At 41.0% G+C, this 19688-nt stretch overlaps 1 protein-coding gene across 4 annotated transcripts in view; it reads right to left on the reverse strand.

The window, feature by feature from the left end:
• Positions 1-19688, reverse strand: part of COL14A1 (collagen type XIV alpha 1 chain) — a 175469-nt gene that overhangs the window by 83538 nt on the left and 72243 nt on the right. For 3 of the 4 annotated variants that reach the window (XM_073330233.1, XM_073330231.1, XM_073330234.1), the window contains exons 16-24: positions 18898-19037; positions 15137-15269; positions 12561-12632; positions 11953-12095; positions 7260-7389; positions 5673-5795; positions 4591-4740; positions 3790-3906; positions 1890-2036 (exon numbers count right to left, since the gene is read on the reverse strand). In XM_073330233.1, the coding sequence (XP_073186334.1) occupies positions 1890-2036; positions 3790-3906; positions 4591-4740; positions 5673-5795; positions 7260-7389; positions 11953-12095; positions 12561-12632; positions 15137-15269; positions 18898-19037 (1155 nt within the window). The remainder of the gene's footprint in view (positions 1-1889; positions 2037-3789; positions 3907-4590; positions 4741-5672; positions 5796-7259; positions 7390-11952; positions 12096-12560; positions 12633-15136; positions 15270-18897; positions 19038-19688) is intronic. The other variant, XM_073330232.1, reaches the window with a different exon arrangement.

The raw sequence follows: 19688 nt of genomic DNA on the forward strand, positions 1-19688 counted from the left end.
TGAGGCTGAACAAATTATCAGCTACTCAACAGCTCTGCTGTGGTTCTGACAGTGATTGAATAAAGCTTTGTTAGCAAATTTCAATATAGTTTTATGCGGAGTTCACAGAGGTAACATGTACATGCTTGATTTCCACATTTATGACCGAGGAAAAGTTCCAAACCTTGTCAGACAACATTCTTTCCAGTATTCTCAACATGATTAAGGTAGGGAGCCACATGCGATGTAGTTAAAGGTTGTTGTGTATTTGATATTCACCACAATGTACACATCGTATTTATGGTTACAGGTGATGAGGACAGTTGCATAAAACTATCCTTCAGAAAGGATTCCCAGAAAGACTGGCACATAAAGGGATTTGTGCCCACAGTTACATCTAGTGGGCCCAATCTCCCACTGAAATCAATGGGAGGTTTTTCATTGACTTTAAGAGGAAAAGGTTAGGGCCAAGTCTATGAATCACCTAAGGGGTAAATTATGCCTGGCATGAATGCAAGGTGGAGGCTAGGAGGAGCTCCCATCTATAAGAGGGTCAGGCACAATTGCAGTCTCTGCACTCGGAAGAATGCAGGGGCTGCTCCCTCCTAATGTCCATGAGACACAAACACACGAAATGGGACCTTGGGCAGTTCAGTTCTTTATTTGACATGCTTAACCTTCCATGTGGTAACCTGGCTTTGGAGAAAGGGTTTAATTTTACAGTCTATTCAGAGTAGTGCAGGGGGAGCATGGGAACCAGCTGAATTCCTCCTGATTCTCCCAAACACCCAGATTCCAGGACACCAGGCCCACAGCAAACCTTTCCCAATCCTCCCAAAGGCATCAGGATCTCAGACTGTTCATTATCCTCAGTGAGTTTCTAATGGGAAATGGGCCTGGACAATGTAGGAGGTGGAGGGATGGAATCTGGGAAGGGTTTTGCTGCGTAGAAGCCAGGAGGAAGACTCTGGGTGTGGTAGGGTGACCAGATGTCCCAATTTTATAGGGACAGTCCCTATTTTCGGGTCTTTTCCTTATATAGGCTCCTAATATCACCCACCCCCTATCCTGATTTTTCACATTTGCCCTAAAGTGTGGTGTGGATTAAACTGAAAGGGGAGGTGATAAAAGTGTCTGCTGGGGGAGTGAGGCAGATGAAAGAAGGGAAAGGGGAGGGCATACCACTTAGGTGAGTGGTTAAACTAAATATACTGAAAGACTGGGTTGGAGGTGAGATAGGGAAAAGAGAGAGGGGAGGCTGGAAAAAAGTGTTCCATTTCCTTCCCTTCATCCTTTTTTTTGTCTCACTACATTGTAAGCTCATCGGAGCTGGGACCTATCTTCTTATATGTTTGTGAGGCATCTAGCTCACTTTATGCCCCTGGAGAAATAATAATGGATACAATTTTCAAAAGTGCTCTGGTGATTTATGAGCCCAAGTCCCACTGACTTTCATCCACTGAGGTGCTTTTGAAAATTATTCCCAATGACAGCATCAAAGATCTGAATCTTTCACTGGTTCTCTGTATTTTGTGCCCTTTGGTTTTCTCTGCTGTCCATGTTTTGAAATCCTCTTTGGAGAGTCATTGATTTTACAGCCAGAAGGGACCTTTTGTGAACTGGGCTAAAACATCCTCCCCCTGTTTTGTAAGAGGGCTGCGTTTGCCATCCCATTCCTGTGTGTGGTTATTAGCTCCCGGGAGAAATGCATAGCTATGTTTGAGAATGCTCTGGAGGAAGCAACCCTTTGAGCACTATCAGAGGAAGAACAATTAAAAAACCCCAATGAAAGAGAAAAAAAAAACTGTTAGTACCCATGTGGTTACTGTACATTGGTTCTAGCCTCTTGCCCCAATGGGGACAACCAAAGGTTAGCCTGAGGTGGCTGACCTTTAAGAGACTTCACTTACATGTAGTTTCCATGATGCTTACACCAGGGCCTTCTATCTCCTGAAGCTGGGCATAGACACTGATTTTATACTCAGTGCCAGGCATGAGCTCAAAGAAGCAATGTCTAGATGTCCCTCCACCAAGGGTTACTTCTTTCTTCTTCCCATCTGGAATTATAAAAGGAATTATAAAAGGAACATTTAGAACAGAATTTTACCTACCATTTTCCTGAAAAAATTTGTCATATAATGGCCTGAAACTGGAAGGGAATATGACAGTAAATGAAGTGGCTATAAGAACTCTCTATTTATTAACCATTTTGAGCCACACGCTGCCTCCAATCTGGATTAAATTCATCTGTGTGCAGAGAGGCCCACCAAAAAGCCTGGGCACCATTTAATGCTCACCACTCCCAATAATTCTGACATAGGATTCAAGTGGTGCCTCTGCAAATTCACCCCCTGTGCATTAAAGCCCTGATCCAAATGCCATTGAAGTTAATGGGAATACTTTCAAGAGAAGTAAACATCTGTAAAAGTAAGGAGCGTTGCAGGGAAATGAAAGACTATACTACACATTCTATATAGTATTTACTAAATGTGCCAATAGGTCCCATTTGTTGCCAAGTAAAAACCATTTTATGCATATCAAGTTGAGTAGCAATACTATGAAGATAATTGACAACTGGTTGAGTGAGATGCAGAACAAGCTGGACAATGAAAGTTCTTCATGACAGATGTTAATAAGGAGCTATTTGAATGGCTCTTTTGTTCGTTCTCAAATTAAGGCTCTCAGGCTAGGTTAAACACATGTCTGGCAGTCCTACATAATAATGAATAGGCACAGAGGAAGCAGAATTTAGGCTAACTCCCAGGTAAGAAGGAAATCTGCATTCCCTCTTGCCAACTAAGATCGTTGCTTTAAAATAGCTTCTCTGTATTTCAGGCCTTCAGATAAACCTTATCTGAATCCATCAATTGTAAAATACAAGGGTCATTATTTTACAATCAGATTAGCATCTACTGTTCATGTCGTCTTTGGTTAACTTGATTAGGTTTTACTAACTGCACTTCTCAAGTTATTCAAGTTTTTCAAGGGAGTCATTCTATGCAAGGTAATTGTTTTTCACCATAACAAGACAGCGAGTGTCTACCGGGGATGAGCAAATGAGCTTGCATACAGTTATAGCCCCCGTGAACCTCATCTGGATAAGGTAAAGCCCACTGAGCATTCACCATAGCTCCCTTCCCTCAATGGGCCTGGACATCTCCATTTATCAGATCTAAATGGACAGGAGGTTCACTCTCCCTTCTGGATCTTTATGAAGTAACCAACAGTACTGCTTTCCATCCTCCATTCTTTTGGGAGCCAGCCTGTACGTTCATTCCCACACAATCCAATGGGCTGGAAGCAGCAGATAAGGAACATAGAGGAGTGTTTCTTGATCTTTTTGCTGCAGGGTGGGAGGCTGAACAAACCCAAGCAGGCGACTTAGCTGGGAGCTGGAGACCAGTGGGTTTGACGAGATGAGATGGAGAAGGATGGGCGGCTGCACCCTGAAGATGCTGTGGGAGGGGGGAAAGGAGCAGGAGGCTGTTGGATCTCCCGCTAGATACAAGGCAGTATCAGGTAAGGGGGTGACCTGGAGCCTGTGTAGTCACAGATAACTAGTCAAGCTTTTATGTTAAGGGAACTCTAACTCCAAATCTTTTGTGGTTCATTCATTTCCAGTTTCTGTGTAGTTCTGCTCTCCTCCACTTATTTTAAACACTGTCATTCAATTACTTTTACAATTTTACTAATTTTAGGAGTGGAAATTTTGTTTGCAAATTTCATTTAGATACAGTCCTGTGGTTCTCTACAAGCAGCATTCCTACAAACTATTAAGCCGAGTGGATATGTAACAATGTGCTAACTTACCAACAAGAGATTCTATAACTATCCTGTATGCAGTAGCATGTCTGTGAAGCTGCCACTGGGCACAAATACTAGTCATGCGCACTTGATATGCATCCAGATTTGTCACCCCCAAGTACACTGCAATTGAATATAAAAACAAATAGTACTGCTACAGTAAAAATGCCAGAACACAAGAAAATGCTGCAATATAATTATCCAAAAATCAGAAGAAAAAGGAAAAAAGTGAGTGACCACTTTTATTAATTAATTTTAAAGAAATAATTGTAATGCAAAAGCCTGCACAAAAAATAATCCCCAAAATAATATCTAATAAAGGACAGGAAGCAGAAAGAAGGCATCTACATCCTGAGTCCACAGATCTGGAATTTGAGAAGGACCAATAAACAGTGTTAATAATTCACTTAAAAGCAAAAATGTTATTGATATAACAATACTGTTGTCAAAGCTGAATTTAAGGTTAAGGTTTCCATGATGTAAAGCCTAACTCAAATGATTTCGAAGGATTGCCTGATCAGAAAAAGGAAAACAGACTTTCATTAAGCAAATGTATAGTTACTAGAGTTGAATGATAATAAATAATATCTGCTTTATGACCTGTCTTGTGTTAATTCCAGCAGGAAACATGTTAAAGCTCTATTCTGTCTGATGAAAAAAGGCTTTTCCTTTCAGCAAACAACTAGCTCAAAATACTTAGAAGAGGAAAAGAATTCGTGTGAGAATTCATTCAGGGAGTTGTGTGAAGCTAAAGTTACAATGGGAAAATGGTCCGTAGAGATCTGAACAGCATGAAATCATTCTTACATGTTTTGGCTGTGCCTGCTAGGGCATCACTGAAGCCTGTTGAGTATGAAGCAAATACTTTAATGCTATACTCAGTTCCACTGAATAGATTAAGAATGAGAATGGTGTTAATATCATCCCCCACGAAGGTCTCCAGTGCTGGTCCAGGGACTGAAAAAGAATAGAATACTTTGTAATTAAAGGAATTATCAGGCAGTAAAAAATATCATAATCTGTAGTCAAAAATAGGTTTATTCCTAAACACATTGCTTTATTATTACTTGCTTAGCCCCAGTGGTGCACTCAGTACTGTACACAGAACTGAAGACACTTCATAACCAGAGCAACTCACAGTCTAAGACAGACATGTGGAAACCAGCACACACTGAGGAATCCAGCAGTGACATTCATCTAAGGCTCGACACTGGCACTTGCTAAGCCCCTTCTGTGCTGCTCCAGGGGAACAAAGGGGACTCAGCACTGCCCTAAATAGGCAGCTGAAGATTCCCTTGGCTTGGAGGCATAACAGGATCTGGGGATCCCCACCCACAAAACAAGTCCCTACAGGGCTATTGCAAACCTGCATCATTTAAAGCAGCTCTGAGTCTGGGATCAGGAACTGTGTAGAACTGGGACCAGGACAAAGAGCTGCAAACACTGCCATGTCTATCTTAACTGTAATCACTGCTTACGGCTTAGGATATAGCTTAGAATTCAGCCCTTGGTGTGTTTTTCTTTTTAATTTTTATTTCCTCCCCATTATAACAGTAAACTCAGTTCTTATGGTCATCATGAAAGAAATGTTTTTCAGAGGGATTTGAATGAGTGGGTGTGGCTTGGCTAACTGTGAATGAAGTCTACAGTTAGGTATTCTACATAGCTAGAGTTCGGTATCCAAAAATTAATGCATCTAAAATTACAGGGCACTTGGAAAAATTGGGTCTAAATCTCTCTGAACTACTTTGAAAATGTATTTCTATAGGCTCTCAGGTTTTTAGTTGCAATCAGTTATAGTTTTTTGTTTTAAGTGGGACTTTTAGCAATAGATGTGAAAACTGAAAAAGCAAAAACAGAAGCCAAAGCAACCAATTTTGAAAACTCACTTTTGATAGGTTTGTAGACAATCCTGTAACCCATTGTTGGTGATGGAGGGGCATCCCAGCTAATACGTAATCGGTTGTACCACTCATCTGAAACCCTTAAATTTCCGGGGGCAGAAAGAGGCACTAAAAGCAAAACAAATTGTGAGCTTCCATATCTGCATCTCTTACAAGCACTTGTATAAAAGATAGACATGCATATAAATAATAACCCAGATTACACATAACTCTAGATAAGGAGACCAGTTCTGCCCCCAAGTACACAGGCACAACTTCCAAAAGTCCAGAGGAGCCACAGCCATGTGTCTGAGAGAGGATCTGGGCCTGTTGAGTCAAATTCATCCCCAGCATTATGCCAGTGAATTAAAAAATATGGAGTTTCTAAAAGGGTTATAGCAAGGATTAATTTGGACTGTTGTGTCTATTGAACAAGTATTGTAATTTCAAATTAATACACAGCCTTAATGTAACCCCCCCCCCCCAAGAATAGAGGAGTAAAAGGGAATTCTGTGATAATTATCTTTCATGTGTATATTTCCTTTCAACTCAAAGTATCCCAAGGTGCATCATAAATTTGGGCCTTGATTCTGCAAATGCTTCTGTATTTGCTAAACTGAAGTCAATGGGACTATTCATGTACTTAAAGTTAAGTACGCATGTAAGTGTTGTAGGATCAGGGACTGAAAGTGATACACAAATTATGCACAGAGATAATTTCAGCCACCATTGAAATACAGCCACTTATCAGGTGGAACATGCCAGCTGTTTAGCAGAGTGCAGTAGGTCTATCTTTTTCCATTTTATCCACAGGTTGAATTTGGTTAGAGAGAAGGTAGTGACTTGTGTTGGTATGTTGTCTAGAACTAATATAACAATTCTGCTGAAAAGTTCAACAGGGTCTTTAACAACTGCAAATGTTCAGGAACTTTTTGAAAAATATCTCGTCCAAAAGAAATCTCTCCAACAGCATTTTGGCTGGGGTATTGATTTGGCACTAACTAAAAATAGTTGAATGTCACTCATGGCATCATCATCATCATCACTTTCTACAGAACTTGGACTCCTTGGTGGACTCCCAAACCATAAGAACGGCCATACAGTTCAGACCAAAGGTCCATCTAGCCCAGCATCCTGTCTTCTGCCAATGGCCAGTGCCAGGTGCCCCAGAGGGAATGAACAGAACAGGTAATCATCAAGTGATCCATGTCCTGTCGCTCATTCCCAACTTCTGGCAAACAGAGGCTAGGGACACCATCCCTGTCCATCCTGGCTAATCGCCACTGATGGACCTATCCTCCATGAATTTATCTAGAATTTAATCAAAAACTGACCAGCCTTGCTCCCACTGAGTTTCTGATATTTGACAGTTCACAGCACAAGACATAGTCAAACTTGATTAAAAACAGTCACGTTTATCAGTCAGTGCAGTGGGATTTGTATAAAAGTCCTGATTCGTACATTTCTTCATTTTTAATTTGAACCTATGTTTTAACCTGAACTCAAATGTTTGCATAGTATGAGAAAAAAACAAAACAAAACATCTCTTACTCAGACCTTTCCGTCTGCCTAAAACCAAATGTTTGTACTTACAGGTTTTTCCAGGAGCTGAGACACCGACTCCTTCCCCATCAGAATAGATGGGAGTGACAGTAACTTTGTATACGGTATCTGAGAGCAGCTGCTGAAGAAGAAGATTGTTTTGTCTTCCAGGTACCATTACCTGGATGGTCAGAACATCAGAAACAGACAAGGTTGATTATTAGCTTCTTAAATCCTTTTATAAACACATATGATCTCAGCCATCATATACCTTTCCCACTTCCGTACAGCAATTTATTCCTTATGAGCTGGTTTACATTTTAAATATGTTTGTGATGCTCTATTTTGACAATATTCGCCCTCCCTAAATAATCAGCAGACTTGTTCGCTATACATATCTAAGATAGTAATGTACTAAGAGAACCTGCCTATGATAGACAGCTATCTCTGCATGTATGAACTATCACTCTGTACTAAATCTCTGAGCCAATACAACTTTCAAATATTCCTTAGATCAGTTATATTAACTGCATGTTTACTATTCAAAGAGTGGTTTCACTATAGAGGGTGGGGGAATCTGTATATTTTGCTTACTCTTGGTCAGAAAGGGATTGCCCAACACTGTACCTGTTAACTAAGACCCATCTAGGAGTAATTTCGGGATTATTCCTTATTCCATGAAGCACTTAAGCACTTGTTTTAGTTTAACTTCAGTGGGACTAAAGCACTTGCTTAAGTGCTTTGCTGAATCGGAACCAAAATGCCAGGTCCTGCAGCTTTACCATTTACATTTATGGGCATGTGATCCAGCTCAAAAAGCATAAATCTTTCTAATAGCTAGAGTTTTAATAACTTTACTAAAATTTTATTTTAATTTTTTTAAAATAACAACCAATTATTGACTATTAAAAACAGAGACACATCTATATTATCTAATTGGCTTGGTTTAAGCTTTCACTGACCTGAAAAAAGTTAATCTGGGATTTGAAAATTTAAGAAACCTCTGGCTATATCAGATGAAACAGAAGAATATTGCCTATTAGGCTGTATATTTTTGCTATTGCCTTGTATCGTAGTGTCATATATGCTATGTAGATCTATAAAGCTTTTTGTACTGCCCCAAAAAGAAACCACTCTATTAAAAAGGTTCAGTTTAAGATTACTGTTTTGACATCAGCGAGATAGCTAAAAAGTAATTTTCTACCAAAGCCTCATAAAAGATGGATGAAACTGAAAAGAAACAATAACATGATTCATATCTCAGGAGAAAATATATTCAAGTAGTTCCTTTCTTTGCCGTTCTTACTGATATAGTCATCAAAGAAAAATAAAACAGAAAAAATGAAAAAAAAAAAAAGCAGACTGCAGGGAATATGAAAGAATATCCAGTATGTCCAATAACATTTCCTGTTAACATAAATAGGAGTGAGCTGCATGAATGAGAACTCCATCCGATTACAGAATGTGAGTGAAGGAAGCTTGTACATGAAAGAATGCTTTTATATTCTGAAGTAATAATTTGGAGACATAAGCCTGAATGATACTTTTTGCTCTATTTTATGTATACCATTAGGCCGAAATTTTAATTCTTGACTTCAATAGGAAACTCAGGTATACATTATTGACAAACCCAAGTGTTCAAAAAGCATTAGTCAGGCCCCCAAATATTACAAAACTGGCTCAAAAATCATGAGATTTTAAAAATAATAAATTTGGGGTTCTTTCTGTATTCTAGTCTTTAAACTTTTAGCGTTCTCTCTTTCAAGCTTTTCCCCACAACCACGAGGGTTAGAAACTTACATTTTATTAAAAAATTAAAGATGAAAATCTGTTGTATTCACATGACTCCAGGAAATGAGGCTTTAAGAAAAATACCAAATATTGCACGACTTAGAGTTGACAACAGTAGGTGTAAAGCACAGCTTAAAATGAGGACATTCTTACTGAGGTGTCCGAAAGAGATTCACATGTATCTGTCTTAAGGCACTCAAATTTGGAAGTGTTATTCTTACTATGATCCCAATCCATGAGTAGTGTGACAGACTTGGAGTTCCTGCAATAGTTTAGGAATACTGTAGATCAACCTTATTATTGAAATGTTTACTATATGGATATATTGGTTTAGTTTAATAGGGGACTGTTGGAGGAAAACAAAGCCAGAAAAGAAAGAATGGCTCAAGTTTAGCCACTTTTCTGCAAATGTTTGAGGGTTGGTAAGGGACAAAGCCAGGGCAGACAAAGGCCCAGGAACACAGGAGATCCAAAGAACTCTGGCCGGTTTAAAAAAGGGACTCTCTCTCAAGAGAGAGAGGTAGTTGTTCAGGGAAACCAGACGGAGACACAGACGCCCACTGTGGATACCTGAAGAAGTTAAGTCTGTAGGTTACCATAAGGGGATGGGCAGACCTTAGGTATGATAGACAGTCTACATGCATGTCTGTTGTTTAAAAATCCTCTTTCTCTATAAGCTTTGCCCCTCCTGCAAACTAAACAATACTTTGCATTTCAGAAGGCTGTTTTGGCACTATACTAGTCACAGGTGTCAGATACTCAGCTGCCTCTGGGATCGGATCCCTAGCAACCCAATAAGCTCTGCTGGGCCCAACAATCCCTCACTAAGTGCTGTGCTCCCAGATTGCTCAGAAGGGTCAACAGATCACCATTTACATCCTGTAGCAAAAAGAGCATGGACAGTGGTGCTGGAACACTTCTAATAGTGGGCATGCTGAAAGCCAGGGGTCGGGAACAGGACTGTCTCCCCTGTGGGGGGACACCCAGACAGGGGAAAGGAGGCCAAGGCTGGGGCCAGCAGCCCTGAGCGTGGGGCCGGGAGCCTGCATGCAGGGCAGGGAGGGGAGCCCTGGGAGCAGGGCCAGCAGCTGGGACCCTTCGTGAGGGGCCAGGAGCAGAGCCTCATGTAAAACCTGGGGGTGCTGCAGCACCCCCCGCACCCATACAGCTGCACCACACCCACAGCTGCACCAGACCTGCTTCCTGCCCAGCCCTTGCTCCAGTACTAGACACTGCCTACCTTTGAACTCCTGATTCCTTACTCTTGGCTCTGACCACTGGCTTTTCTCTTGGCCATGACCTCAGCTTTGCCCTTTGGTTCAATTCTGGCTCCTGGCTCTGACCATTGGCTTGCCTCCTGACCATACCCCCAATTCTCCCCTTTGATTCTCCTCTGACCATAGGCCAAACTCCTGCTCCAACCACTGGGTTACGCTGCCTATATGTCAGTGTGTGACAACAGGATCTCAAAGGGAAGAACCACAGGTACCTGAACTCAGGACTGCTAGGTAAACACAGTTACTACAGGGTCCCAGCCAAGGAGTGGGGGAATTGCAAAATTGCAGAAGAGGTGACGGAACAAGGCCTGAGACCTGAGGGGCTGCACTGAGAGAGACAAGAAAGGGAATCATAGAATCATAGAATATCAGGGTTGGAAGGGACCCCAGAAGGTCATCTAGTCCAACCTCCTGCTCGAAGCAGGACCAATTCCCAGTTAAATCATCCCAGCCAGGGCTTTGTCAAGCCTGACCTTAAAAACCTCTAAGGAAGGAGATTCTACCACCTCCCTGGGTAACGCATTCCAGTGTTTCACCACCCTCTTAGTGAAAAAGTTTTTCCTAATATCCAATCTAAACCTCCCCCACTGCAACTTGAGACCATTACTCCTCGTTCTGTCATCTGCTACCATTGAGAACAGTCTAGAGCCATCCTCTTTGGAACCCCCTTTCAGGTAGTTGAAAGCAGCTATCAAATCCCCCCTCATTCTTCTCTTCTGCAGGCTAAACAATCCCAGCTCCCTCAGCCTCTCCTCATAAGTCATGTGTTCTAGACCCCTAATCATTTTTGTTGCCCTTCGCTGGACTCTCTCCAATTTATCCACATCCTTCTTGTAGTGTGGGGCCCAAAACTGGACACAGTACTCCAGATGAGGCCTCACCAATGTCGAATAGAGGGGAACGATCACGTCCCTCGATCTGCTCGCTATGCCTCTACATATACATCCCAAAATGCCATTGGCCTTCTTGGCAACAAGGGCACACTGCTGACTCATATCCAGCTTCTCATCCACTGTCACCCCTAGGTCCTTTTCCGCAGAACTGCTGCCTAGCCATTCGGTCCCTAGTCTGTAGTGGTGCATTGGATTCTTCCGTCCTAACTGCAGGACCCTGCACTTATCCTTATTGAACCTCATCAGATTTCTTTTGGCCCAATCCTCCAATTTGTCTAGGTCCTTCTGTATCCTATCCCTCCTCTCCAGCGTATCTACAGAGGAACAGGGAACAGAGGAACAGAGATGTTCCTGTTCTACAGGGAACAGAGATGCAGCCGTGAAAAGTACTTTCTTAAATACTTGTGTTACAAAGGTTGAGGCCTGCCACAGCACAAAGAAGAACAGCAGTTAAGCATCAATTAACCTAGAAGTTTAACCCAAAGTCCAAAATTTTTAGTCAGTTAGGCCTAATCCTATATTTGACAATGCACAGGTCGAGTGCTGCACCTGCATGGAGCAACTTGAACAGGGTTCTGTACAGACACAGCAGTCTGTCTGCACTGCATCAATTGCAGGATTAGAGACTTGGAGTCCAATTCTGCAGCTATTCCATACACAGATTGTCCATTGACTTCGATGTAGGGCAGGTGCAGGATCGGGCCCTTTGTTAATACTAATAGGATCTCTGAACATTTGTTTAAGTCGTACCAAAAAAAAAAAAATCATGCAGACCAGTCTTACCACTTCCTCAGCACGATCACCTTTACTAATGAGGTAGGTCACTCTGAACTGGTGAATGTTGTTGTCTGAAACATCCCATGTCACTCTCAAGCTTGATGTGGTTTCATCATCTATAACAAGGTTTCGGATTCCTGTTCGAAAAACTCAAAACAAAAATAAAAGTAACTCAAAAGAATAGGTCATAGACCCGATTTAAAACAAGTCTTTGGAAGTGTGTCACTCAACAATATTTCATATTCATTGTCACCAAGCAACAACAGCCACACCCCCATTTCTATGGAAGTAATTATGGGGGTTTCAATAGGAACAGAAATGAGCCCCAAAAATGCTACCAGAAATGAATGAATACTGATCTTAAGGAGCAATAAATATTATATAAATGTCCCCCATTATTTCATTTATTTATATGACACCTATCCTTGGCTCTCTAGGGGTTTTTAACCTGTACAAAAGCTCAGTTTGCTATAGAAATCACTATTATAGACAGGCAACCTATATTTAGAAGCAAATTGTCTGATTCAAGAAAGCAATGAGGTCTTTTTTATTCTGTGTTTTGTACGGGGCTACAACACTTCAGAGTACATTTTATTGACGTTCATTTCTTTTACCTGCTGTTGTGGGTCTGGAGGTTGCTGGACTAGTAGTAGCAATGCTGGTAGATACTGTAGTGGTCCTTGCAACTGAAAAATAATACTCATTCAGTGACATTTCAGAAAGATCTGGGAGCCATTTGTGTACTCTTTTAATGCCAGCTATGGAAATATTTTCCTCTATTTAGAACTATGACCCTGAGCCAACTTACCCTCATGTACCCACTTCATTTTAAGTAAATGAGTCTATTTAGCACCTTTCAAGAGCACTACATTCAATGTATAAGATGATATTCTGAAGAGAATGAAACAGTGGAAGGCATTATGTACATCCTAGTTAAATTAGAAGCAAAAAAGATTCATATGTGTATCTGTGGGAAGAGGTGGGAAAGAGGCGGAAGGGGAGTGGGAAAAGGCGGGGCGCGGTGGGAAGAGGCAGGGTGGGGATGGGGACTTCAGAGACGGGTGTGGGGGCAGGGCCTGGGGAGGAGCAGGGGCAAGAAAAGGTGGGATGGGGTGGGGTCTTGGGGGAAAGGGGCAGGACCTTGGGTGGAGCAGAGGGTTGAACATCCCCTGGGCCCGGAGGAAGCCGGCGCCTATGCCCATGACTTCTCTTTAAACAACAGAAAGACATCCAGAAAGACAATGATTTAGAGACTTCTCCCCTTGCTAAATTGTTCCAATGGTTAATTACCCTCACTGTTAAAAATTGGCACCTTATTTCTAATCTGAATCTGTCTAGCTTCAGCTTCCAACCACCACTAGAATCACCCTTCAAGTGTTAGGAGGGTAGGCCAGGTTTCATGCCCATTCTTATATTTAATGTGTCTGCTGAGACAACTAACAAGGTTGTTAGCAAGGCCAACAAATTACATTGTTGTTGCTATACACAGTCATAGCCATGTCAGTCCCAGGACATTAGAGGGACAGACAAGCTTTCAAGCCACACAAAGCTAAACATAACAACATCAGCACTACTGATGCAAGGGCTACATGCATGGGTATAGATTTCTTGCCTAAATAAGGGTTACAGGACCAAGCCAAAGTTTACTAAATATATATGTATGCCTCGATTTGAATCAAATAAATTTTCCTGTTTACAACTGAAAAAACAGTTTCAACTTAACCAAGTCACTGCCCAAAAAAGAAAATAAAATGTGTGTGAACTTCTAAAGAATGTTGTCTGATGATTTTTTATATTTTCTTACTTAATAGACAAAAGGGATACACACCAATTCACGCCTTACTGTGTGCAATGCAAGACTATCCTAAGCTAGTTTTCAGTAGTAATTCATAGTGCTAACACCTTTATACAGTTGGTCAAAAATTAAATAATCTTGCCCGCTAATAAATTCATTTTATATTCAAGAAAAGAAATTGTTGTGCAAACTCCTTTACTCTTCTTTCCTAAGGGCTTTATTGAGCACAAAAGAACCACGTCCTCCCATTAAAACTACAGACGACCGTTTGTTAGAAACAAAGCACAGAGGCCCATGAATATTTATTTTTCATGTTCAGAAATGTCTGCTGCAAAGAAAAGGGACTTTGTTAGATGAGCATCATAATTTAGAGAATCTGCAGGGCTAAAAATAGCTTGTAGATTGCCTCAGAAGTCGAGTTTTAAACTTTCAGAATAAACCCATTTTAGAGATGGTTAAGAAAGGGAAGCACTGATTAGACACAAAGATGGGTGGGTAAAAGAAAGACAGACTGAAGAAAAGAAATATGGAAAAGATGGATGGAGACAGACAGGTAAGAAAAGAAAGAAATGGATGGAGACATGGACAGACAGACAGATGGAGGCTGTCAGGGCATCTTTCACATTTCAGAAAGGGAGTGTAGTAGAGATTTTTTAAGATACAGAAAAGTACACCTAAATACGGATTTAGTGTAGGTGCTGGTTTGATTCAGTAATTCATCTCAGTTCAGCAAAGTACTTTAAGCACATGCTTAAAGTTAACCATGTCCTTCTTTGCTGCATAGGGATGTGCTTAAATGCCTACATGAAGTAGAGACTTTAAACACCCAAGCTGGAAACACTGGCCACAATGTCCACTATAAGCCATCTATGTTTTCTTCTGACTTCAGTGACAGTTGCACAGGCACTGATGTAAACATACAGGGCCAGATCCTCAGCTGGTGTAAAATCAGTGCAACTCCACTGATTTCAATTAAATGACAAATGTGTGGATGAGAAAGATACACAGTAAATGTCAAATATTTTTGAAAAGTGTTTACATTAAAATATTTTCATTCCAAAACTAAATCTAATATAGCTTTTAATTAAATATCCTTCCCCCAGACTAAATATTGATGCCTAGGACCAAAGAATGTTAAATAATCTGTGAGCCAAAGACGTGTAACCAGAGACAGTCTAATGCTATTTAAGCTGGGAGGGCAGCCAAACCTTTCCAGGTTGGATGCCTTCTACTACACAATATTAAATAAAAGCACAAAATATGTCTCCAAAGCCTTGATGATAAATCAGTATTAGAAGCAAGGGACAGGCTATATTTTAAACATAAGCTTCATACATTATACTTTAAAGTATATAAAGCTCTTTAAAACAATACAACCATTAGTTTTTGTCTTACGTGTAGTTCCAAGAACAGCAACAACATCACTTTCACTTTCATCACTGTAAACTGCCAGCAAAGAAACTTCATACTCCGTATCGGATAACAAACCCTCAACAACATGCGTGTCCTTGTCTCCATCTAAGACAACCTAAAAAACAGAGCAATATCTAGAGAGACCATTCCCCACTTTTTACTGTTGTATTTGATTAACTTTATAAAAACTTTATTGAATTATAGGAAAGACAGATTTCAGCACCTAAAATATACAGTCCGATATACCAAACTACTCACTAATAATTTGTTCAGTTCATAGATCGAGATTAGAGTTAATCTATTGCCAGTTTTATTGCTCTGCCATGTAACCTTATACTATGTCCCACACAAATAATGTTAGCTTACAGTTAAGGCTAAACAAGTTTATTTAATTTGAAAGCAATCACTAAAACTCAAGGAACTGATCCCCAGAGGCCTAACTCAAACATCATGATACCAAAACACATTAGTCAACTCAGCAGCCTTGGACCCTTTCGACCTCAAAGTACAAGTACCTACGAAACACACATCCATTTCCTCAATGTTTCACTTAATCACAAAACTTTAGCTCTAACCTCTGCAAAATTAAGGTAATTTACCAATACATATACCTGTAGTTGAAAAACCAAGAATGTGTTATTACAATCTAAGAAATTATAAGGTCAGAGTTCAGATTCTATATTTGAATGTGAATTTGGGGAATTGAGTGTTTTGTAGGAGGGAACTGAAAGGTAGTTTTTGTTGCTGAGCTGAAGACTATGGGCACTTGTGTGGATATGACGATGTGTGGTTGGGAAAGCATGGATTGTCTTACGCGGTGATCTTTATTTTTAGTGATTGCATTGGCAGGAAATGCATTTGAGCAACATTAACTGTATGATAAAGTTTTTCTGTGGGGATTTCCCTGTTTCTTCATGTTTAAAAATGGAATTGGGCAGTTCAGCGGCTAACAGTGGATACAGGGGGACTCAGAGATGGAGAGGGCTGTGCAAGACTGACCCCAGGATGAGGGGAAGTGAGGAGTGGTTCTGGTGAACTGGGTTGGCAGGTGGGTTTGGGACAGTGCGTTTAGGCCACACTGCAAATATTGATATGACTCCCTGAGGCAACACTGGCAGGCTTTTAGGGATGGACACTCATCTTATCATCTGAAGGGAAACAAAACCACCCCAGTAATGAGAACCAAGCAAAGTGGGAAGCTATTTGTTCAGTATACAGTGGCTTTGAAGCACTCAGTCAGTATAAGTAGCACAATATCTTTATTCTGTGCATAAAGACATGCTGCAGTGTGAATGTTTCTTAATAAACAAAGAGGCGCAAATCCAGGAAAAATTTCCTGTGGTGGCGGCTTATGGCCCACGAAAGCATTACAGACTCCTGGGCTCTGCAGATACAGAGACTGTTCCCAATTCAGCGAGGAGCGGGTCTGGTCTTCTGAAGGTACAGAACTTTGAACTGGCACCCTGCACAAAACACTTTTTGGCATAGATATTTTTAGGCAAAATTCAGATGCAAGTCTGAGTGAGTCTACGTGGAATCTAAGCTGGTATAACTAACACCTTCTTCCAGCTTCCCCCACCCACCCATAGTGCATGTCAAACCATCTTAGACACCCAAGACTCACCAGGACTTGCTAACTTACATATGACTCACATCACTTACCAATGTGTAATTTACACCACCCGTACACCCACACCCACACGCACCCGCACCCACTCTGGACCATTGAGCCTAAAAGAACCTCAGGCAGTCTATGCTGGTACAACTAACAAGCCAAAGGACCATAAGAGAGGAGTGTAACAAGCAAATCAACCAAATTGAGGGTATAATAATGTGCACCCCCTATGCTAACATACACAAAGAGCTATCCTTGATCATGCACATTTTAAAATCTTATTCCAGCTCTTTGGGTAAGTTACACCAGCCTAGACTCTGCTACACATTGGCAGAGTTGGTGTAAGTAGGCCTCACTTACAAACCCTTTCGCATCACTCTCAGAATTTGGCTCCCTAACTCTACCCAGTTAAATGGCAACCGCTCTTGGGAGCGATGGTGAGTACGCTGTATTACCGCATGGCTGATAAGGCAACTGGGAAAGAAGTTTAAAGAGGCAGCAGCCTGGAGGTATTGTGCTATCCGTAGCCTGACCACATTACAAAGGTCAACTGAGGAGAACAATGAAGGAGCCAGGGTATTTTTTATATTTTAAAATGTAAAAATATCGGCACTCTGCAGCATTTTCCAATGAGTGAACCATTCTCCCTGATAAGAGAGGGACCCCATATCAGCAGATATTTCATGATAATTTTATAAATATAGACTAACACAAAGTGATTTCAAAAACACCACAAGGACAATAATAAGCTCCAATCCAAAATACACACCAGTCAAAGAGACTCATTGGCAACCACATTTTCAGGGTAGGTACTTGAAATAAACGTAGTAAAAAGTAAGTCCAGGAAAAGGGGAACCCTAACCCATCTCATGAGCAGGGGAACTCCAGTGCGTGACAGGCCCATCAACTAGCTCACTTATAAATTCCTCCTTTTGCTTGCTTACCCTTGAAATTCATCTCATCACACGAGCATCTCCGTCCAGGTGTGGGAAGACAGAAATAGGGCAAGGCTATTTTCCAGAAAAGCTCCAGCTTCACTGCACTAGTAGGATTGAGTCCTACTCACACGGCTTCTTCTCTGCTACAGAGGAGGAGCCGCCAAAAACCCAAATCTGGCAGTGCTTCCTCTACCCCCGCAGATGGCATTGTGCATAGGGAGATGCTCTCCCCTTCCACAGTGGAGTCGCTAGCAGAAAGAGGAGAGGAACCGAGGTGGGGTGGGACAGTAGAGGATCATATCACTGAGTAGAAAAATGAGGGCAAAGGATGAATGAGAAAAGAGTAAGCGGTGAGAGACTGGGCAAACAGTGAATAGAGAAAAAGGGGTGGAGAGAGAATGGGACAAAGAGAGATGAAAGGTAGACAAGCAAAGGTTAAAAATACGAGCAGAAAGGATAAATAAAGAAAAAAATCTTGAACTAGAGAACAAAACAAAACAAAACAAAACCTTTTAAAAGGATGAAACATTTAAAAATGTTGCCTGAGGACAAGCACAGCTATAGAGAAAGAGATGCATGATGATGATCTAGAGTGAAAAGTAGAGCACAGAGAGAGAAAGGGGAAAGAGGAGAAACACAAACACAGGATACCACTGTAATTTATTTATTAATTGTGTGTAAACTTTGTCAAATGTTTTGAATCTATGGTTTTATAGGAAGTTTTACTGTTTCCAATTGATTAAACAAACCTAGAACATATGCTCATCCCTTTGCTGGGCACATCACCCACCCGCCCCTGGAGTGATCATCTTGTTTACCTTCATCTTTTTCACTGGAAAGCGGAAGAATTTGAGCATTCCAAGAATTGGGAGTAACAGAGAATGGAAGGCAGATTCTACGGGAATTGGCGCATTAGAGATTAGGTAGCTAATTTCCATGAGTTCTCTTCCCTCAGGGTTTATCTTCAAAGAGACGCTGAAACATTGGTTCAGTTTAATTTTGGAGGGCTTCATGGTAAGCCAGGCTGTTCTCTGAATAAGTCAAACTGCCATGCATCAGATTACTGGGATTTTGCTTTGCTTAGCTGGCAATATATTTTCAACAGCACTGGGCCTCTCAAAGTGGAATGTATTTCCTCTTCCTTTTGTGTAGCATCCATACCAGGACCTACGAGAGTCAAGAAAACTCACCTCTTCAGATGCACCCCCATTCAGTGGGGTCCATGCCAATCTGTAGCGAGCAATATCAGAGGAGATGGGCTTCCAATTGACTCTAAAACTATCTGTTGATACTTCATCTATTTCCACATACTGTGGGGCTGGAACTTTTTCTGCAGAACAATGTTATGCAAAAGAAAGAAGAAGAAGAAGAAGAAGTTAAAATTTGTGAAAATCTTAAAACTACACAAAATGGTGATGTTCAACAAGCCCTTTGTGGGCTGTAATACTTTGGTCTCATTTCAGTTGTTGGGTTTGGTGTGCAGGTGCTGGGTGCTGGGGTGGCCTGTGATATAAAGGGGGTCAGACTAGATGATCTGCTGGGTCCTTCTGGCCTTAAACTCTATAACTTTCTGTGACTTTTTTAGCTATAGCTACCTACACAAAATAGAACATAGGGGATAGCTATCAAAGGTACCTCTGGTTATATTCACACTTGGTGATTCTCAAGGAGGCTCGGTATTTTCATCCTGATATACTTACTTAGCCATCGAGTGAGCAACATTATTATCACCCTGTTATTAATTATATTACGATATTGTCTCTAAGCCTCAACCAAGATCAAGATGCCACTGTGCTAAGTATCATACAAACACAACACAGTTCCTTCCCCGAAATGGCTCACAGTCTAACTAGGCAGGGAGGCAAAGGGTAGGAGAAAGGAAATGTTATTGGTATTATTGTTTTATGAAAACAATACTTTGCTCAGAAAAACTGTACTTAAGCGACATCTACACAGCAAAAATAAATAAATAAATAAATAA

Source organism: Lepidochelys kempii, chromosome 2 (assembly GCF_965140265.1).
Source record: "Lepidochelys kempii isolate rLepKem1 chromosome 2, rLepKem1.hap2, whole genome shotgun sequence".
Taxonomy (NCBI): Eukaryota; Metazoa; Chordata; order Testudines; family Cheloniidae; genus Lepidochelys; species Lepidochelys kempii.